The sequence below is a fragment of the Bolinopsis microptera genome, chromosome 2 (assembly GCF_026151205.1).
Source record: "Bolinopsis microptera isolate Bmic1 chromosome 2, MBARI_Bmic_1.0, whole genome shotgun sequence".
Classification (NCBI taxonomy): domain Eukaryota; kingdom Metazoa; phylum Ctenophora; class Tentaculata; order Lobata; family Bolinopsidae; genus Bolinopsis; species Bolinopsis microptera.
In genome coordinates this window covers 20,130,123-20,151,440 of record NC_087073.1, presented here as the reverse complement: position 1 = coordinate 20,151,440, position 21,318 = coordinate 20,130,123, and the positions used below count along the sequence as shown (strand labels likewise).

Sequence of the window (21,318 nt, the reverse complement as noted above, 5' to 3'; positions counted from 1 at the left end):
GCCAATCCTTTTAAAATATACAGTTAGCCATAGTATGGAGAGTTGTGAAGCATAATCTTGTAAAACTAAAACCGTGACTTGGAACTGTGAACCAAATCATAGCGGAGATAAGGCATTTGAAAGTGAGAAGTGTTGGATTAAGTACTAGGGGCAGGGCTTGAATCTAGGGTTAGGCTGAGGTAAAAAGCCAAGAATTATTGCCACATTTTAGGACAATTAAAATTATGGCATCGAATGTCATAACGCTGAAATTCCAAAGTGTGAAAATTCGCACATTTTGGTACAACTACAATTTAAGTAGAATAACAACTAAATAAGTAGAAATATTAAAAGTTATTCAGCAGGAACTAACCACTACTAAAACACTGTTACTACTACAACAACAGAACAACACCAGAGGGCCTGGCAACAAGTCTGTAGTGTGGGGCGGTTTTGTTAAGCAGTGGGCCGGTGCGTCTGGGGGCTGCCACTACGTGAAGTATTCGGTGACATTAAGGATATCCTATTTAAGGGCGCTAGCTCCACCCTTGCATTTAGCATGCCCAGGCTTGAGCCTGCTCGACCGCAGCGTGCTAGCTAGGGCAGGGAGACAACTCTAATAACATGATGAATCACGAGGCAGTCCCCTTAATTAGATAAAATTCTCCCGTATATTGTAGATTAACTTCAGGGAGAGTATTGTGAATGTGCAGAAGTCGCATTTAGCTGGCTCTCACGTGCTGATCCTGTTAAAGAGCAGCTCACAAAGGGTTCCCGACGTTACGGCAGACCCTGAACAAGTGCACATGTCCTCAACAACCTACCAGACACGCCCTCGTACTTCCTAATTAACTTTTGTTCGGAGATCGATATCACAGCTCCATAATAGACGTTAGAGTGTTATTTCGGGCGTGTTGATTATCAAACATGCCCTGACAAGATATTGTCTGCGACAAGTTTCGTGTTAGGGCATGTTTTTTCTCGATTTTTGTCTTCAGTTTTCAGACTTTGGAGTGATGTTGGACAGGTAATAGACATATGGTTATTAACTTCCTCTCTTGGAATCAAATTTTCATATGTTGGAACAGTAATGACATTTACAACAAAATATTTTATCTTGGGATGAACAGGGTAGAACCTTGATAATGCACGGGTCCTCCTGCTCAAATTTCTCCATATCCCGACATATACGCTAAAATAGTCACAGGAATTAATTAGAAAGAGACCGTTCTCCCGTGAAATCAGATTACAATAATTCAACTGACGGTTGGCGATCGTTCTTATCGAGTTATATCGGTATCTCACATCACGTTCCGAGTTGATAAAGCAATAAGGAGCTGTGTTGATCGGGTGAAACTAGACAGTATTAAACCCTATTTCCGATAATCAGCTGATAAAAATAGAATAATTCGATAATTGTTTTCGGTTGCCTTTCGTCTTGTTTGATTGTTCGTTTGTTTGCTTGTTTGTTTACTCGTTTTTTTCGTTTCCATTGCACACCATATGCTATCTGCACCATGCTGAACAGCACCACATCAACTCTATTACCTGCTGTCTGTTGATCAATGATCACTGGATTCCCTGAAACCTGAGTGTGCCAAACTCAATTCTGTTCTGGTAACGGTTTAATTTGTTACACAGCATGATAGCCAGAGCTCTGAGCTGTTGGTTACATATGAGACTCGGTTGGAAGCTCCGTGTGTCGATTGGGTTTTAACAAGTTACTAGATCGATAGTTCCTACTGTTTTTCCTCTGCATGGCCAGCTTTCTTTTGATGGATCTGTTGTTGATGATATACATGATAGGGTTGACTGCGGAGTTAAAGTTCAAGAGAATGTGCTCCGCGAAGACCTTGATGTACTTGATGTTGTAGAATATCATGGGAGGTAGGGTTATGTTGTGTATAAGCATGATTCGCCAGGCGATGAAGATACTGTAGCAGCCGATACAGGTCATGACGATGCCCACCGAGCATTTCAACATCGCTAGTCTCTGCTGTTCTGAAATGAATCAAATATGATTTCATAGTTACCATAGTTACAGTTTAGTCAACTGAGTTGCAACTTGGTAAAACATGTATGATCATGAACTTAGTTACAACTTTTTTACACTTCTTTATTGTAAGCTTTAGCTATTAAGTTAAATTTGAATCGTCATATGTATCATGGTCAAGGGATAACGTATCTGATATGACATTTATCTTATTGTAATGAGATAAGGAAGAGCTTATCTTTAATCTGTTAAATAAATATACCCTTCTTACTGTGAGGCTGTTTCTGTCTGGCCGCATCAAAGAGATTGTAGACGATATAACCAGTACAAGTGATGAGAAGGGTGAGGTTCAGTTCGTAGTTAAGGACCAGGGAGGAGTAAACCTGGACATTATCATATCTTAATGATTAAGTGAAAAAGTGCGGAGATGATAAATTCTCAGAAATTCCCTGGTTGAGTAATTTCATTCATAATCCGCACTTTAAAATTTCTTAAACATCATGGAAAATTAAGAATGAAGGTATTAAATTCATTCCGTTTGATCAGTGCATGCAGTGTGTGAGCGAGCTAGACTGCAGATCTGAAATCAGTAGGAGACATTAAATAAGAGGTGTGGTGCTTGTTACTTCTAAGAAAATCTCCAACCTGAACATTGGTGTAGTGATCGTTTATCATGCATTCAACAGTGAATCTGTTGAGGGACACGCCCCACATTGCTATCCGTATACCCGTATACAGAACCTACCAAGACGTTAGTAATGTTATATATCGAACTTTATAGAATTTAGTAATTTAATATCTTATCCAATCAAATGTCTGCTGTTATCGACTTGATTCGTAAACGGCTTAAATAGTTAAATCCATGTCCAATTATGTTATTTAAACATGAGCTGACAAATTTAAGCATTTGTCAGCACAGAAAGTGAGTATTACATTCTCAGATTCTCTCTGTCGTGACATTAAGCTAAACGGCCATTTTTTACCACCAAATTAGACTAACATCAAGGAAGAATCAAGATTTAATTTAATGCCATCCTCGACATGAGCACCGCGGGCGGGCCAGGCGATTCAATTAGCAGATTAAGAATCGCATATCAGTCTCAAGCTCAAAGACAAGCAGTATAACCTTTGTAATGAAGATGACGCCAAGTGCTACGAGACTGTTTCTTGTGTTGATATACCGCTTCACTCCGAACGTGTCCAGAAGAAGTATTGATTTCTGAGCTGCGAGGAACAGAGCTATTCCCAGGGTGATCGGAGGCAGACATTCTAACATTGCAAAAACAGGGCACCAATCCTGGAGGGGGAATGAGTTAAACTAAACATTAATGAACCAGACTACAACTGGCCACTAACACTCAAGACTATGGTTACATCACTAACACATCAAAAGGTGTTCCACTGATTTAAAAAAAAATTTGATACATAGATAACATTTGATACAGATGATACATATATTTTGAAATATTGATACTGTGGTGCCACTAAAACGTTCTATGGTGCCTCTAAAACACACAATGATGCCTATGAAACGTACTATGGTCAATGGTGACAATAAAACGTATATAAGGTGACAATGAAACGTACCTCGATGTTGAGAATTCTCTTATCGAAGAAGAGAAAGAAGAAGTAGAACTCGAAGTCAGTGAAGCCCCTGATCAGATCCACACAAGTGAGGCACACAAAGACCACGTTTGTTGCAGCTGAGGATCCACCGTGTCGGGTCAGATTGCTGAGAAACCTCAGAGCATTGCAGTTTGCTGAAATAGAGGGTGTGTGATGATAAATATTTGAAACTATTTGGAATAGTATATACGCATGTAGCATGCGTTGCTTGGATTAGATAACCATATAGTCGACTCTTTAGGGATAAATTATATTGTGTCATGTGCAGCTGGCCCAGGGGTGATTCTAAATCAGCATAAAAATAAATATAAAATATCGCTGTTCGAAAACTAAAAGTAAAGCTGAGGGACGATCAGAATTCAAATCAGTTGACTCACTCAAAATGACGATGAGACAAATACTGCAGTTTAATACAGCTAGTATCAGGAGAGGTATATCGTCAGGAAGTAGAGAGCCTGGCTTCTGGTTTCCACCCATCAAACCAGCCAAAAAGTCCATGTCAATTGCCGAGGAGACGTTACCCGACTGCAGTGCCTCTGTTGTGTGGTCAGAAACATCCATTTTAAACTCAAGGCTTTGAGGGGTACGTTTATTTAGTTTTATATGGCGCATTTTGGAAAAGTTGAAATAATCATGGCAAAATTGAAAATGTTGAGGGAATTCCTACAAAGAACAAGTAATTTAAATAATTATCTACCAGCGTTGTTTCAAACAAAAAATAACGCGGATATGATTTACGACTATGAAACAAAATACAGCGCTCTAATTTAAATCGTAGACAATTTGGAATTAAGATTATAATTATAATAATTATAATTAGTATGGACAGACTGGAAGTAGACAGAGATATGTAGTTACAATTAAATACTTTATCAGCCAGCCTTAAAATGAATGCTTAGTTGCATTTTATTGAATCAAACGGAGGCAGATTCCACTCTTACAAGAGTGACATCTATTCATTTACTAGTAATTTATCAAAACTTGTTCGGTGTCCAGAGTTTGGAATAATGTTGAATCACGCAGCCAAGCGAACGATTATAAAGTCACTACCTATTATAAATGTTTCAAAGTGAGTCCCTTAACTAAATAGCTGCTCTCCCTCGATCTGCGAGAATGCATTATAATAACTTCCTCCTTGATAGATTAATGTTGTAGACCCACAAAATACGCTGAAATGCTATGTTGGCCACGTGCTGACGTCACTTTGGAAATCTGGATATTAATTATTAACACGAAAATGTTGGTTATGTGACGCAAAACTAGTCCGAAACGTTCAGAAATCGAAATTGAACTAAATTGCTGTCATGTCAAAGTTTCAGCAGAATAAAACTGCCAAGTCACGGCTCGTAATGCAATATCGTGACTTTGTGCAATAATCTCTTATAATTCAGAAGGACAGAATGTTTATAAGACTACCTATATGACTAATATAGGGAGACAGTGTACCAAGTGCAGATGTGCCACTTGCTAATTTCGAAGATCTGAAAGTAAAGCTTAGATCGGGCTTACCTTTATAGTAGTACTATTATAATACTGATAGAGAGATGATCCTGTAGTGAATACTTATTGAATTGGAAGTTTATGAAACATTACGGTTCGGGGAAACGCGGCGAGAAAAGAATCCATAGTATATGAATATGCTTATATTAGGACATGTGGGGCGTGGGCCGGAGTTAGGACCACCTGACCATAAACGTGATTGCATTCAAGACAGAGCGCAATGAAATGAGATTTATTACTTTCAAAGAGTCTACTGCGATTGGACAAACTCGTTCAATCAGTAGCCCCTTTGAGTTTTAGTCATGACTTTTTCAAGCGGATAGCGGTATAATATATTAATACTATTCAGTTCATATTTTCAATATTTGGCATAATCGCAATCCTAGTTTAAGTTCCTACCCTACCCTAGGTATAAACAATATTTCATTAATTAGTTATATTTTCAACGCACATACGTGCAACGTAACCCAATTGAGATCTGCGCGTAGTAAAGTGGCGGTGACAATATGAGCTGCACTTATTAACTTTAAGGGGTTAATCGGAAATCAGCTAAGCAGTGTTCACTGTTGATGGTAATATATTTCACTTTTAATTCAAGTACCGATACCATCAAAAAGTGACTCCATTATAAGAAATCACTTTTTCATAGTTTCATCATTCATAAAAAAATTCATACCACGTACTGCCTCGCCTAAAGCCATAACATTACGGATCGCAATATTCATTTTCATTTTCAAGCAACTTTGCTATCTCATTTCGCAGTCAGACTCTGAAGTCTGAGTATTGGGTCATCGTTTCTTACAGCGGTATAATATGTTCGTTGAGTTACATAACACCAAGGCCCAAATGAATAGGTTTCAAAAGGCAATAAGATAATTTAACTACAAGTGAAAGCAGTTTTGTGTGACTGGTTTTCTTAGTCATACACTCAGACTTACCTTGTATATTATCGGACCTTATTTGAACGGACATTAATTGAACGCTGAAGGTCCTAGCGTCCATCTCAATGTCCGTTCAAATAAAGTCCGTCTGTTTAAGGTCCGTCCAAGTTAAAGTCCGTTGAGATTTTTTCAAAATTATTCCAATGCGAACTCATGTTCACAATATGACAACATTTTAATTTCAGTAAATTGTAATTTCTATCATCGGATTCGGACTAAACTATATCATTGGATCAATGAAAAACGAGTTATTATACAATTTATCATGCCATAATAAGTATCACATTATGACATGATCATGATCACTTTCTTGATCTTCGGCTTCCTCGTTCACTTCTTCGGCGTTATTATTTACCTTCACATCTTGTAAAATTTTACACTGAAATGCAGGACCGAGGTGGTCGAATAAAAAATTGTTTTCAAAAAGCAGGTATTACTGATATGATGCTTTTAGCATGGAATATTTAATGCACAATAATCCATTTGAGGAAGATGACCTGTGATTTGATCATCAAATCTGGTCATATTTCGCATCTGTTGTTTTTTCACAACTTTCATAATCATACTCATAGACACTGATCTACAGATATTTGACATTTTTTCTGCGTAACGACTGCCTTTCTTGCTCATAGTATGAAAAATTAATTTACAATTTAATCTGCTAAAATTTAAAAAATGCCAAAAAAAGATGAAACAAATTTGGATTTTTTATGGTTTTGAATGCCTTCGAGCGTTCATTTTAATGTGCGTTCATAATTATGTCCGTTCATTTAATGTCCGGTAAAATAATGTCCGATAAGGTACTCAATCATATACCAATTAAAGTTTTGTATGGACTGCAAGTCATGTTGAGACATTTCTTGTCAGATCATGAAAATGACTTTATATTCCGATGCGATGATTCGATGTACATGGAATCACTTTGAAATTGGTTTGATATGATATCTTAGACCTTGCTGATGTAAATATTATTCTTCAATAAGCAGTTAATACAAAAAAAGCTTATCTGAATAAACGAAAATGCTGAACATTTCGATTCTATATAGTACAAAAAAAAGGTTAAGAGACTACACGTGTGCTGATGTTGCAACTCTGTCCAGAAATAGATGTGAGATACAGTTGTAAAGTTTGAAACTGTATTCGAGATAGAGAGTGAGTTCTTGACTTAAACTTTACAACATTTAGTCGTTTCAAATTTTGAAATTGTGCACAGAAATGGATGCAGTGAGATCCAGTTTCAAAGTTTGGAACTGTATTCGAGATGGAGAGTGAGTTCTGGACTTAAACTTTACAACATTTAGTCGTTTCAAATTTTGAAATTGTGCACAGAAATGGATCTGAGATCCAGTTTCAAAGTTTGAAACTGTATTTGAGATGGAGAGTGGCCTGTCCGCTTATGCTTTGCGTTGCTTGGCGATTTGAAAGACGACTGTGGCTATAAAAGGACAAGAATCATTCTTGCTTGTGTTCCAAATGGACTGTTGAATGTGTTTAATAATCTTGTTCCTTTTACGGGAGACGCCTGAATTGACATAATCACGAAATCTCTGTTTCTATACTTATTTTCCAACCATAAATCTCGTGAAAATGTCGTAATGATCTTAAAATTTCGATATTATTGAGGTTAAATTTAGTGAGATACTGTCTACCCGCACTATCAGACTAGAAATAATGCAAACTAAATTCACCAAGAGACCGTTCAAGTATATCCATACGTCAGCAAGAGTCATTTAATCTCACCGATCAAAAGGCTGTTCTTTGGAAATAACATTACCGTCAGTGTTTCAGCCGGCCTTTAGTCACGAACTTTACCTAAACTAAATGATTTGACGGCCCTTTATTTAAACGATATCGATATATGGAATTAGCTGTATTTGCAGGAGCCAATGCTCCCAATATATGACGTGCTGTCTATGGTGAATTTCGAACAACCGTTGAATCTCGTGCTAAATGAAATTAAAGTTCAAAGGCTATATCTCACCGGTTATATACTGAGAGTTAGATCATGAATTTGTAATATCGGGTGTTATATACGGTATACCGGTATCTAATGGACAAATTGGGGTGCATCTCACCAATCAATTCGTGAGGCTTCCTCAAAAACGCATTACGTGACATACACGTGAAAAACCCATTTTCATGCTGTCGATATAAAGGAAACTTATTATCTAGCCGCGAATCTTTCCAATATACTGTGATAGCTACCTATAGCTAACTATAGCTACCTATAGCTAAACGTGTTTTTTGCCACATACTGTTCGACAATTTCAAAGTCATGTGATGAAAAAGTGAATAAAATAAGCGGATTCATTACAAAGAAATAAATTGTCTTGCTATCACGGTAATTATACGGTATAGTAATAGTACGGTATTGCAAAAGTTTTTTAGTTTACCCAATTCATTTAGGATATCGATATGCTAGCGTGAACTAGTAGTGTGCTTATCAGTCATCAGTCAAAAAAAGACTGGTCGATATAGTGTGGTAAAGACTCAAAACTGGACCGATTAAATAAATATCCATACCTTATGCATTATAGGTTCCCCCATGTTTCACTTTCAGATGTTTGACAGTCATGCGCAATGACAACTGAAGTTTGGGAAAGTAATTGGTTTTAAAAGGATTTTATCTTGACAAACCAAATAGCTACTTTGCTACCTGAGTGACACTGTTATAGGAGGACTGAGTACCCAATACTACTATATATATAACCCAATATATAAACTACGGTTGATCAAACGTCACTGTACACTGTAACAAGACTGACTGAACCCCAAAATGTTGCAGATTGTCAGTACTACCGCCTACCGGTTAGTCTACCACAAACAAATTTAATATCAGAATCAAAATACAAGTCTACAAAAAGCTTGACAAATCAATCACCAACTCTTATATCTATCAGAGCAAATCAACTCTTGCCCTCGGCGGGGGCGTTCGTTACGACAATGACCTATTAGTATTGCCACTAGAGTGACTCGAAGCTTCTTGGACTTTCCATTTAGTAATAACATTAAACGGAGCGAGCAGCCAATGGCGTGCGTTTTGCGAAGGGTTTGATGAATTTGTTAATGGTCTAATAGTGTATTAACAAGGACACCATTACAAATCTGTGAAAGTGGTTCAATGGATAAAAGTATGATCGGTTCAGTGGATCAAAGTATGATGAAAGCGCAACGAAAAGCAGATTAATTGTAGCAGTAAACGTATCACATGATCTAAACTCGTCATTTACTAACTAATCATCGCTTCGTGCACGAGTTCACCCACTATCTCACTACTCACTATATGATACGATCAGTCTAAAGCCACCAGTCTAATATATTACTCGCTTAATGGAACTCAGTGGGGCTGGGAACTAGTAAAACTAGAACAGAAGAAATTTGGACAGCCAATTATTTGGATGATATTTTCTGTTCTGAATTTCTGCAGAAAACTTGAAATTAAAAATAAAACCAGTAGTATAAGTATTAAATTCCAAACTCAAAGCGAGGTTTGGTAAACAGTTTATTTATTTATTAGTAATAATATTGTTGAAGATTTTTGGACCTAATAATGAATAAACAATTTGCCAATAAGTACTACTACTTACCCAATATATGAAATTAACAAATTATTGCAATCCTGAATCCAGCTTTTATAGTTGTAAAGTACTAACAAATTTGTCCAAGTTTTGTTTATGACAAATTGATACCTTGAAACACATTAATCGGAGTGGCAAACATTTGTCATTTCTTTGATACCAAACTAAACGTTTACTGGGTTAAATAACGTGTCTTCAAGACCTTTCCCTCTACTCTAAAGCTCTAACAAACTACATGGTACGTAATGTGTGTACGATCCTCGGATCCCTTATAACCACGATGGAAATACACGAGAAGAAAGGGTATATGAATTTAATTCTTAGATTCAATTCAAATTCAATGATTCCCAGGTACCTTCATCTGAAATCCTATAGAAACGCGTTCGTTGGATGCTAATTTAGCTGGATGTTAAGTACAGTTAGCTGGATGTTAAATTGAATGCTAATTAACTTTAAGCGGTATGCATCATGATGCAACCTTTTCAGGCCCTGCTACATGCTACGGGCCGATCCAATTCATTTATGAGACGTGATGTGTGATGGGTCAGGCATGTGCAAGTCATACAATAGAATTGTTTGGAATTAGGTAAAAAAACAGCGCACTGCACTGGCACAGAAGTATACAGAGTACAGAGTCCTCCATTAATGATTGTTTTAGCGTCACACTTTGGTGCAATTCATGTTCGTGATCAGCTTTAATTGGACTTGGAGGCTATTATGGGAACACCAGAACAGTACTATGTACTATCGGTACTCTTTGGGTGCACTTAATGACTTCTAGTTATTTGAGTTTCACAAACAGTGGTATTCATTTCATAGCATTTGAACCTCAGCTGATGACGAACCCTGATGATCTTATTAATATTAAACTGACTTATTAAACTTTGTGACCATGAGCATGACCAATCTTTAATCGACCCTGCCCTCTCAAAGTCAAAGCTCATATCTGTCATCTTTAAATGAGAAAAAGGGCCGGTTATAGTGTCTAGATTTCCTTGCTACCAAACACACAATCACAGAAATAATAATAATATTGCATCAAAATGATCAATGAAACTCATGTAACTGTAAGCAACTTCCACAACCATTTAAATCAATCGCCAAAACCTATCAATTTCAAATATAAACTATTCCTTGTGCACCACCGGACGGCGGACAGCGCTTGAAGACGAGTAATTTTTGATGGTTGTTTATGAAAGCTTATTTAAAGTTGTCTCGTAAGTAAAGTGGAGACAATTTTACTTTCAATTTATCGTGAATTCCAGAACGAACGGAATTAAAACATGAGAAATTCAAAAATTTTCAAGCACAGCAGATTATAAAATGTGCGACGTGCGTTAATAAAGCTCCACTTGTATGTTGTAAGACAGATAACATTTTAATTATTTATTAGAAAATTGTATACCTATAACATTGTCATTGCTTCGGTACGAGGTGTTTATAAAATAATTTGACATCCTCTTATCTCCTCAGCCAATGAAATCTCTGCAAAAATTAATATCGATATTAATTTTTGCAGAGCAGAGATTTCATTGGCTGATGAGATAAGAGGATGTCAAATTATTTTATAAACACCTCGTACCGATTAAGCATTAAGCAATGACAATGTTCTACAATTTTCTGATAAATAGTTAAACTTAAAGTATTATCTGTCTTACAAGTGGAGATTTAATGACGCGAATGTTATAATTATAAATCTTCGTGATGTGATCTGCACTACCAGAGCTATATTACTCTAAGTGATTTGTGCCCGCAGTGATGAAGAACTGTATTAAACAAATGTAATAGTAATATAAATATAAATATAATGAGTAATGACTACGAGTACGGTACGAGGTGTTTATAAACTGGCCACTGTAAATTTCTGAAGAAGAAAGCATTATATCAAGAAAGCATTATATCAAAGCAATGTATATAAATAGTTTGACTGCATCCTCTCCTCGACCAATGAAATGTTTTTTAATAAAATATAACGTGGTTTAAAGTTGCAGTTGCACTGTTAATATTGAGCGATGTTTTCTGAATAATTCGACTGCTCGAGAGTTATTACCTGGCTGCAATTGATTGTAAACGATCATGTGAATGGTGGTCACGCGCACACTAACTTCCAATGACTATGAGCATCCGTACTTTTTTTCAATGCGATGGAAGTCGTAATTCACTCAGCCCGAATAGTCTGATACACTTACTGCTTACAGTGATAGAGATTCGGCGGAATGACAGGCAGAGCACCGCCCAGTAATTAATAAATCCCAACTTGGCTAATTAATTGTATTTAGCTGGGCTATCTGAGCTGCTCTTGTCACTTAAAACTTTAGAGTTCCACGTAGGTAAGGTTCCTGTCGTTGGGTACTTTTAAGCGCACAACTCTTTTATTTGCAATCTATGTTCATTATGATGCAACATTAAAAACCCGGCATTAGCCAGCGAGGAAGGTGTTTATTTCTCAATACAGTATTAGCGGTATGTTATATAACAGATACCGAGAACATATCATACTCATAGCAACAACTTATAAAACTTATAGTTATACTTATAGTTATAGTAAAATACAAGGTTTAGTTGCAGTTCTAGTTCTACTGTGCGCTAGACTTTTAATTAAACACAGTACTGCATGAAGATATTTAAAGGTTGTAGGTTTATAATATAAGATTAGATCGGATAGTGATAAATCGGAGAGTAAACGGAAAGGATCAACTAGACAAATATGATAGATTGAAAATTGGACGCTTGGAGCTCCAAGATCCCTAAAATTGGAAAGGTAGCAGAAATAGTATTATTTAATTGACTCTCGTGACGCAGCGTGACATTGACCTACCTTGACGCGAACGTTAAATTCAATTTCAACAGTCGACGTCAATATTGGTGCTCCAATAAGAGGTTGAGACTGTATTTTCTAATTTAGTTCACCTAATCAGATCACCACGATACACCTAGATAATAGTTTATCTACCTGTATCGTGGTGATGTATCACACACTGTGTGATACTGCACGAGGCGTCTGACCACAGCCTTTTCAAACGGACTATTAATCGATAATGTTAAATAAAAACGATTTAAATGCAATGCTGGTATATTTATAAGAACTTCCTTTGATCATGGAGCATCTCAAATATGGTTATGCTAGTCTCTCTTCTTCTCTCTCGATCCAATCAGAATACCTGTCTTCATAATCTTATACAGTATACACGTGTCTCAAAACCTTAATTCTCAGTAAATAACTGATATTACATGGATTTGTGGTGGCATTTATCTATGACATTTTAAGTCTCGTACAACCATCCATTTGCACGATATCAGATATGTCTGCAACATAAACTTAAACTACAGACATATCGTGATTCGTGGTGTTTGTGTGTGATCCAAAGATTTTGCAGGCGAGACTTTTTTATTTAAGGGGAGGGGATCAAGGCGATGTTTAGTTCCCAGTTCCTAGAAAAGTAAATTCTGCTACAAATCCAAACCAACTTTTAAATCAGAGTTGCCCTTCACGAAAAATAATTTGTGTGAAAAAGTTCAAATGTAACGCAGTTATAGATTTTTTAAGAGTTGAGTTTTCAATAATAATGATATTCAAACATGAAAAAATCCTAGACAAAATGGTCTTAAGCAATTAAACGTTTCTTGACTGATTACAGCAAGGAGATCTAAATAAAATGTTGGCTAACATTTTTATTAAAGGTAGTAATAATTACTGTTAAATGTTATAATTAACAATGAATAAGAAACCAACGGTAATAATAAAGTGTCTCATCTTTTACATTAGAATACATACCTAAGTTTTTCAACTTTTCACAAAGTTCAAGTCCAAGCTTTTATAAACAGTTTCTATAAATAGAACCGGGAATATACATATTTTAAACATAAGTCCTGTTCAAGCGATACTTATTACTTACAATCTCTAAGATGTTTTGAAAATCTACAAAAAATCTTACTCAGCTAGTCAAACTTAATTCTCAAACAGTATAAATGTATAAGAAAATAACAAACCCCCTTGAAAATTGGGCTTGGTTTCCACGAATAATAATACCGCTTAATTGTTCACCGTATAAAATAAAGAGATTTATTTCTCCGTCATCATACACTCATCGAATTTACACGACAAAACTGCAAAGCAATTAACAATTTTCAATCAAAACAAATTATAAAAGAGACAATTCGTCAAAAAATGTATAATAATACGGTAGATTGGTCAAGGTGGTCGCCGGAGAGCGACTGAGTCGTGTTTTCGCTGTCCTCCCGGATCTAAACCCTGTTAGCGACTCCAAACAACTTCTGGTAGCAAGTGTGGCAATAAGGTTTGCTCTCGTGCTCCTGAAAATGATTCATCTGATCACGCGTGATAAAGTTATTAAGCAGAACATTCGGGTTCAAAACAAAACGATGTCATTCAGGTTTGGGGGAGGGGGCGGGGGAGGGGGGGGGGGGGGGGGGGGAGGGCGCGGCGGGGCTGTAACAACTAATTTTGGCTTATTAATTATTATTAGTTATTACCATGACTTATCAGCGATTAGCTTCGCCCTTTTTTGAATTGCACGTATTCAACCATCAATTTCAAAACTTCAATGTCTAGAACAAATTTGCGTTTATTTTCCCTTCGTCAAAATGAGTCGTTGTATCCCCCTTGTTTACCAGCACTAATTGTGACTTTGACAAGCATGAGCATTGAGCCTTGACACGAAATGGTTTTGGATTAAACAGTTTAATTACACGGAGACAGTTAATTCTATTTGACACTGTTTAACGTAAACTACCTCGGCTTTAAAATCTGACGACATTAAAAACTCATCATTCATTTTTTTCATAGTCAAGCCGTCAAGGTAAGTTTGCATCCCCGCCATATTTACCGCCACGAATCGTGAGTTTGACAACCATTGCTCATGACGCAAATGTTAAAAAACTGTTATGGGATTGGGTAGATTAATTAAACGTGACAGCCACGTGACACGATTTCAGGTGGATTACCTTACCTTGAAAGTTCCTTTACTAAGTGGCGTGATACAGAAGGCACAAACGAAGTGCTCTGGGTGAAACTTGTTCCTCATAGCTGTTATAACCCTGAAGATAACGAGTTTAGTTTTAGTTCATCTTAAAGAAAAGGTTCATAACAAAAACGGTTAGATCAGTCATATGTGCTCTTTAATCTCCATAACTTCAAGTCAAGTTGTTTTGGTATCTGATCTTCCAGTGTCTACCAAAATATATTCACTACGTAGAACAAGTTACAAATTTCCACAAGTAAAATTTCATTGACGTATTAACAGAGACAGAAAGTTTTCGAATTACGAACCTTCCAGAAATGGGTTTGTTGCAGGCAGCACACAGAGAGCCCCTGTGCTGGTGGTAGTGCAGTTCACAGTAGGGTTTACCTTCGTGTTCGTAGTAAGTTCCAGCTCCAAACCTGTTCTTGCATTCCTGTAATACCCACCTTATTATCATTATAGAACAGGGCTTCTAGAAATATAATACATTATTACATAGAGGAATTTAAATATCCCAAGGGTATTAGGTATTATAAAAGCTTGGGTTTATCTTTTGCTAGCTAAGTAAAGTCCTGGCAAACACTTTACTTCAGTCTTAACGACTAAACAGGGTTGTATTATTGAAATTGTTGACACTCACGTAGCAAACAAAGCACTCAACGTGCCACTGCCTCTTGAGTGCTGTTATCACATTGTTCACAATGGCCTTGTTGCAGCCGCCACACTTTGGAGCGAACATCTCATAATAATCTCTCTTACAATACGGTTTACCTTCAAACACGTGGTACCTAGTGGGGAGTTAATGTTTGTTATTTGACCCTTGAATCATCCTCAGTCGATAAATATCTTATAAAAAATAAATGATCATTTCTGTAGATATTACGTTGGTAGGATATTATAACTACAAAATGACAGTCGTTTACCAAAATTATGCAACAAAACGCAACATTATAAATGCCCCTTCTTGATGTTCGACGTTTAAAAACGTTCAAAATTTGTAATGACTCACTCAGTGCCACTCCTGGTAAAGGGTTCCTGGCAGTGTACACAGACAAAGCAGTCAGGGTGCCACGTCTTTTGAAGAGCCGTGATACATCTCTGAGGAGAATAGTGGGTAAAGGGATAACTTGTTATTTAACTGCTCCAGGGGCCTTGATTTAAGATTTGGTAACTCCCTGTAGGTTAAACATTTAAATAATTATCATCAGTTTCTCATCAACTTGTTATTTGACTGCTGAAGGGCATCATCAGAATAACAATGTAAATTGTAAATAGTTAAATAGTTTCTAGAGCCGACAACTCCTGTAGGTTAAACATTTAAATAACCAGCAGTAGGTTTCTGACTCACATCAACAATAGGCCGGTTACAGTGAGAGCAGCGCGGAGCAAACTCTGCATGGTAATCCTCCTCACAGTAGGGCATGTCATCTCGTTCAAAGAACTTCCCCATTCCCAACTCAACTCCACATCTGATACACACAAAGTGCTCGGGATGCCAGGTTTTTCCCAGCGCAGTGACCATCTGCGGGGGCGGGAAGGGGCTCACAATCGGTAGTTATTTTTAGTAAATTACAAATTTTCAAAATATGGAGGATTTATTTAAAACGAGCGTTTAAGCTATCTCAATGATATCATTTCTATTCCTAGTTGAGCAACAGCCACATTACCTTTCCGACAATGACTTTATCGCAAGCAGAGCACATCCCACGATTATTAACCCTGACTCCTTTTTTGGCCAAATCCGTGTCAAGAGAAGCCATCATGCCGTCGAGATTATCATACCTGCGGGTTAGAATTTATAAATATAATATCAAGTTAAATTTCAACCAGATCGGTGAAATTTCGACAAGCTCTGTCGTAGGATAGATTTCTTAATTTTACAGGGGTCGCCAGAATCTGTCAGCATGTCATCTCTTGGTAGTAACCAGACAGTATTAAATGCATGCCAAACGATTTATAGTCAGCTAATTAGGAGAAATTGAATAACGGTGAATAATTCTCGAAGCCTTCAACTCGCTGGCCCGCATTCCTCGTGGGTTCCTGTGCCAGTGAGCTTGGGCCTTGGAAACTGTACAGCCAGACACGGCAGACAAGGTAGACATTAGTGTCAAATGTCAATTGTTGAAAGCCCAGAAATTGAACTTACCCCTGGGTTTGGTAGGAATGTCGGTCAGCTGACGTAGAGTTGAAACTCTGGAGTGATTCCATCAGATTATCCAGATCTTTTGTGGCACTTGATCGCGCAACCTCTGAGAGTGAAGATGTAATTGTGCTGGTGGGTGGGGGGGGGGGGGGGGGGGTTGTGAATGGATGATGCCAAAAAGCCAATCGTTAAAAAAATTGGCTTGGTAAAATTTATCTTGTCAAGATGTGGTCTGACGTCACATCATACTATGTCTAGTAAAAAACTGAGTTCATAGTTTCTCATTGGACAACTTCTTTCTGCTTGTCAAGATTAAGATAAGTGCAATTTCTTGTCTTCCGATCAACTGGTTTGTGACAACAAGTTATAATCTGGTTGGTGACTTATAATGGTTTGTAGCTAGAAATAGCTTTTAACGGGAGTCAAATGTTAAGTTCGTCTGATGATATCCGCTCATAACCTTACCGCCATTATAGATACAAGATAATAAATTCATAATTTTGATGGTTATTTAACAGCATAAAATGGGTTGTTAAAGAGGAGCTAAAAGTTGGTGGCCAGCAGCTTAGGTAGTTGTCTAGGTTGTAGGAGAGATCGTTCAACCCATATTTCGACTATTTCAACACTAAACGATCCTTTAAAATATTGGCAGCTGTCCAATAACTATTTAAATTTGATAGATATCTCAACTGTCAAGTGCCAATCAAAGAATTCTATTTTAGTCACATGTTTCGACTTTTCGAGACCATTTTCCATTCCATTTATTTGATTTTTCCATTGGGCGGCCTGTCACTCCGCCATATCTGCATGCTTATAAACAGTAAAGACTGGGGTCCCCAGGTTGTATGGAATATGATAAAATACGCCATCACGGATAGGGAAATTGAGCGGCCATCCACAAAAGAAAAGCGGCCGCATTTCTTGTTTCTTTCGATTTCGCACATAAAGTCATACTTTAAAGTTTAACGTCAGGCCTGTTGATAAAATCATTTGTTACTGCCTGATGGGAAAAGGGAAATAGAGAATGTGAAAGCATAAACGCAGTGGATTAGTCAAAGTAGTTCAGCATTCAGCAATAGGAACAGTGATGGCATTAATGGTGATTATATTAATTATAAACAATATTTAAGCTCATTGCTCAATAATATTTCTGTCATATATGCTCTACTGAAATATTGGTCTGATTTTAAATTAGTCGCCGATAAATGTAGTCTCAATAAATTTGGTTTACAACAAATTTAGTCAAATTTTGACTGAATTTATGGTAGACTAAATTTGTCGTTCTTAAGGTAGCTTCCTCCCTGTCCCTGTGACCACACAATTTCTAGTATTATCATAAAGTTATATCTAGCTTATATATAATATAATGATCCAATAACAGCTTTTACGATAATTCACGAAAAAATTTAATATGAACCTGACTAATTTGACTAACCGGGAAAATCATCGTATGCAGACTGGATCTGGTCTCTCTGCGACACAGCGGACTGGGTTGAGTTACCTGAAAAGTAAACAATAATTTTCGTGATCTTACATTCGAAAATAAATATAGCTGGGGCAAATGTTTTTCTGTCGAAAGACTTTTTAGTTCTGAAATCTTGTTCAGGATTTTAGAAATGCCGTCATTTCAGCAGTTGCATTTGGGGAGATGTTTCACTATGCGTGTGAATGGAATCGTTTTGTGGCTATGGTTAGTTCAACCAACATCAAATGTAGGTTAGATTGTAGATAACCATACTACCCGACTCAGTTGCAAAACATAGCGTAGATCTGAAGACTGTGGGAAGATATTAAGGTTTTGGTTACTGACATGAGTTTAAGTGATCAATATCATGTATTACCAACATAGTGCATGGTAATCAATAGCCATCTGCCAATGCCCTCTGATTAGAGGAAGTTTACGAGCTCTTTACTTCGTTGTAAAAATATTACTCGTATCCTAAATGTTCTTTAAATTTAGTTACAGTCTTTTGCTATGCTATAATAATATCATAGAATCTAGCTAGATAGTTAGTTTTCCAGAGAAACATCGAGAAGACAGGGTTAGATACGGGTAGAATGATTCCTGCTGAATGTAAGAACTGTCAACTGACTGTGGTTTGGCAAAAATAGCTTCGAACATTATCATGTTGACTGTTAGTCGTTTTAATTATAATGTTATGCACTTCAAATTGCATAAAATGCGATGCATAATATCTGGAATGCGACACGCAGCGCACTGCGTTCATTGTCCAACTTAGAAATTATTATTTATAATTGAAGTTAAACGCGCCGCGCGCACTAATAATCAAGAATTGCGGGACAATTATCAAGAAACTTTTCTATGCGTGTTACAGTAACTGAGAGCTGTAGACCCCGAAGTGATTTACCCTCAGTTTTATTGATGGAAATGTGATGGTTTCTACACAGACAATCAGACATTTAGGTGAAATTAAACAAATCAATTACTGAAGAAGCTTCACATGAGATTTCTTTAAAGCATGTATCCTGTTAAGCAGCACAGTGATCATGGTAATTATGACAGTGGGTAGTCATGTAGGAAGTAATATAATATGCGAATTATCTTGTCATACATTATCTATCTGCTAAAAATACTATAGTGCATAAACCAGGCTTCTGGGAGATGAATATAAATTCAAGACTTAATAACGTTGACAGTGCATCGTGCACTTATTAACGTAAATCAAATCTGATAGAAGGACCGAAATATCACATTTATGTGAATTATGACACGGCTCAGCGCATTCCTTGAATAATTTTCTCAGTGGGCCGCATCGAGACATATAAAGCGACATGTTTGCACAGCTCAGAATGCTTCGCGTAACCCAGGATATAGCCATATGTCGGAATTAGTCCCGGCCTTCCATTTATAGCTTACACCAAGTGCGTACTTAAAAACTTTTCAAGTCGTGTGAAATATGCAAATACGGAAACGCGTGTTTCCTATATGGGTGAGGTCACTAATAATATAATATATAATGGTGATGACCGATGATGTCAAGTGTTAAGGCGTTGCTCGGTCAGAAGCGATCTAACATTACACTTATCTAATAGGGGCTCACCTTACAACTTGCAGAGCTTTAAGAATTCTGAATATTTGCTCAGTACTACTAACCGTTAAAGAGAATACTTTCAGGGAATCCTTTCAGAAATCAGAGAGAGAGAGAATTCTTCTACAGAATCCAACAAAATTTCTACACTCCTCGAGTAAAAAATCAAATTATGCAGCACAAATGGAGGACTCATGTAATAAGTTAATGGTACCGCATGTTGTTTAACATGTTCCCAACCAAACCTTCTACAGATTCAGACCCTAGTTTGTAAAGATAATATATTAGTAATGAACGGATATAACACACACACAGACAGGGGGTGTTAGATACACTCTGTAAGAGCTCTCGTAACAAGTAGAGGAGCCCAGATACCAGGGAGCTGACTTGTCAACATTTCAACATTGTTCAGCATGTTGAAATACTACACACTTCGTGTGGTGTCTCCCTCTGTTAAACAAGGCTGCACCCCAGGAAGTTTTAACAGCATTGGGTCTACGATAAATAGCACGTGGGAAATGGCACAGAGGGAACCTTGCAGTCTCGTAAAAGAGACATTCTTTGATAGTAATGGTAACCGTTCATGGTAGGGGGATTGCTGGGTGCATACTGCATTGTCAATTGTAATGGTGAATCCCACAAATTATTTTTGGATGGTGAGGATTGGTTTTCTTATAACTTTATAACTTTATAACGATTATGATTGAGAGATACATGTGAGTAATGGTGGGGGGGTTAGAAAGAAAACCCTAAAGTCAGAGAGCCCTAAAATACTTTAAATCTAAAAATTCATTTCCTTTTTATAACGGAAATAATGATCTTCCAAAGAGCAGGCACTACCGTAAAATTATTACTTACGATCAGGATTGTAGTTTTTCTGCACAAAGTTAAGATCGTCCAACAAGTTATCCAGATCCTCGATATTGCTTGATCTTGAGGGCTCTTGTAACCTTGCTAACTCTTGCCTGAAGAAAGGAGAGGATCATTTAGTTATAGGTTCAACTAAATAATTACAATTTTAATGAAGCAATAAGAAGATTCTGACAAATCTTCGTATATTTTGTTCTTTTTGCCCAAGCTCAAAGGGCTCAACGGTTTAACAACACAGCACGAGCGTGCATATTTTAAACTACGGTAAAGCCTTGTAATTGTCCACTGTATGCTGTTCTTTAACTAAGTTAACTAAAACTGTAGTTATAGTAGGCGAACCTAACACCTACAATACAGAGAGGTGCTTTATAACACCCCTGAATCCTAATGTATAACACCCCTGAATCCTGATGTATAACACCCCTGAATCCTGATGTATAACACCCCTGAATCCTAATGTATAACACCCCTGAATCCTGATGTATAACACCCCTGAATCCTAATGTATAACACCCCTGAATCCTAATGTATAACACCCCTGAATCCTAATGTATAACACCCCTGAATCCTGATGTATAACACCCCTGAATCCTGATGTATAACACCCCTGAATCCTAATGTATAACACCCCTGAATCCTAATGTATAACACCCCTG

General features: G+C 37.1%; 3 protein-coding genes across 6 annotated transcripts in view; 1 reads left to right on the top strand and 2 right to left on the bottom strand.

Moving 5' to 3' along the window:
- The window catches only part of LOC134811897 (protein disulfide isomerase Creld2-like), a 66,008-nt gene that overhangs the window by 26,487 nt on the left and 18,203 nt on the right, over window positions 1-21,318 (bottom strand). Inside the window, exon 1 of one of the 3 annotated variants that reach the window (XM_063819037.1) lies at window positions 11,174-11,184. The exons of the other annotated variants lie outside the window; for them this stretch is intronic. The gene's annotated coding sequence lies outside the window, so the exon portion shown is untranslated. Of the gene's footprint in view, window positions 1-11,173; window positions 11,185-21,318 lie in introns of those variants that run through there. 3 annotated transcript variants of the gene reach the window in all.
- LOC134811895 (leupaxin-like) overlaps window positions 13,038-21,318 on the bottom strand; it is a 68,629-nt gene continuing 60,348 nt past the window's right edge. Inside the window, exons 4-13 of the mRNA XM_063819032.1 lie at window positions 20,651-20,757; window positions 18,178-18,243; window positions 16,746-16,848; window positions 16,267-16,381; window positions 15,948-16,121; window positions 15,609-15,697; window positions 15,240-15,387; window positions 14,908-15,032; window positions 14,588-14,675; window positions 13,038-13,931 (exon numbers count right to left, since the gene is read on the bottom strand). Coding sequence (XP_063675102.1) covers window positions 13,863-13,931; window positions 14,588-14,675; window positions 14,908-15,032; window positions 15,240-15,387; window positions 15,609-15,697; window positions 15,948-16,121; window positions 16,267-16,381; window positions 16,746-16,848; window positions 18,178-18,243; window positions 20,651-20,757 — 1,084 coding nt within the window. The 3' untranslated portion in view covers window positions 13,038-13,862. The remainder of the gene's footprint in view (window positions 13,932-14,587; window positions 14,676-14,907; window positions 15,033-15,239; window positions 15,388-15,608; window positions 15,698-15,947; window positions 16,122-16,266; window positions 16,382-16,745; window positions 16,849-18,177; window positions 18,244-20,650; window positions 20,758-21,318) is intronic.
- LOC134811898 (ras-related protein Rap-1b-like) overlaps window positions 13,113-21,318 on the top strand; it is a 50,398-nt gene continuing 42,192 nt past the window's right edge. For both annotated transcript variants that reach the window (XM_063819040.1, XM_063819039.1), the window contains exon 1: window positions 13,113-13,122. The gene's annotated coding sequence lies outside the window, so the exon portion shown is untranslated. The remainder of the gene's footprint in view (window positions 13,123-21,318) is intronic.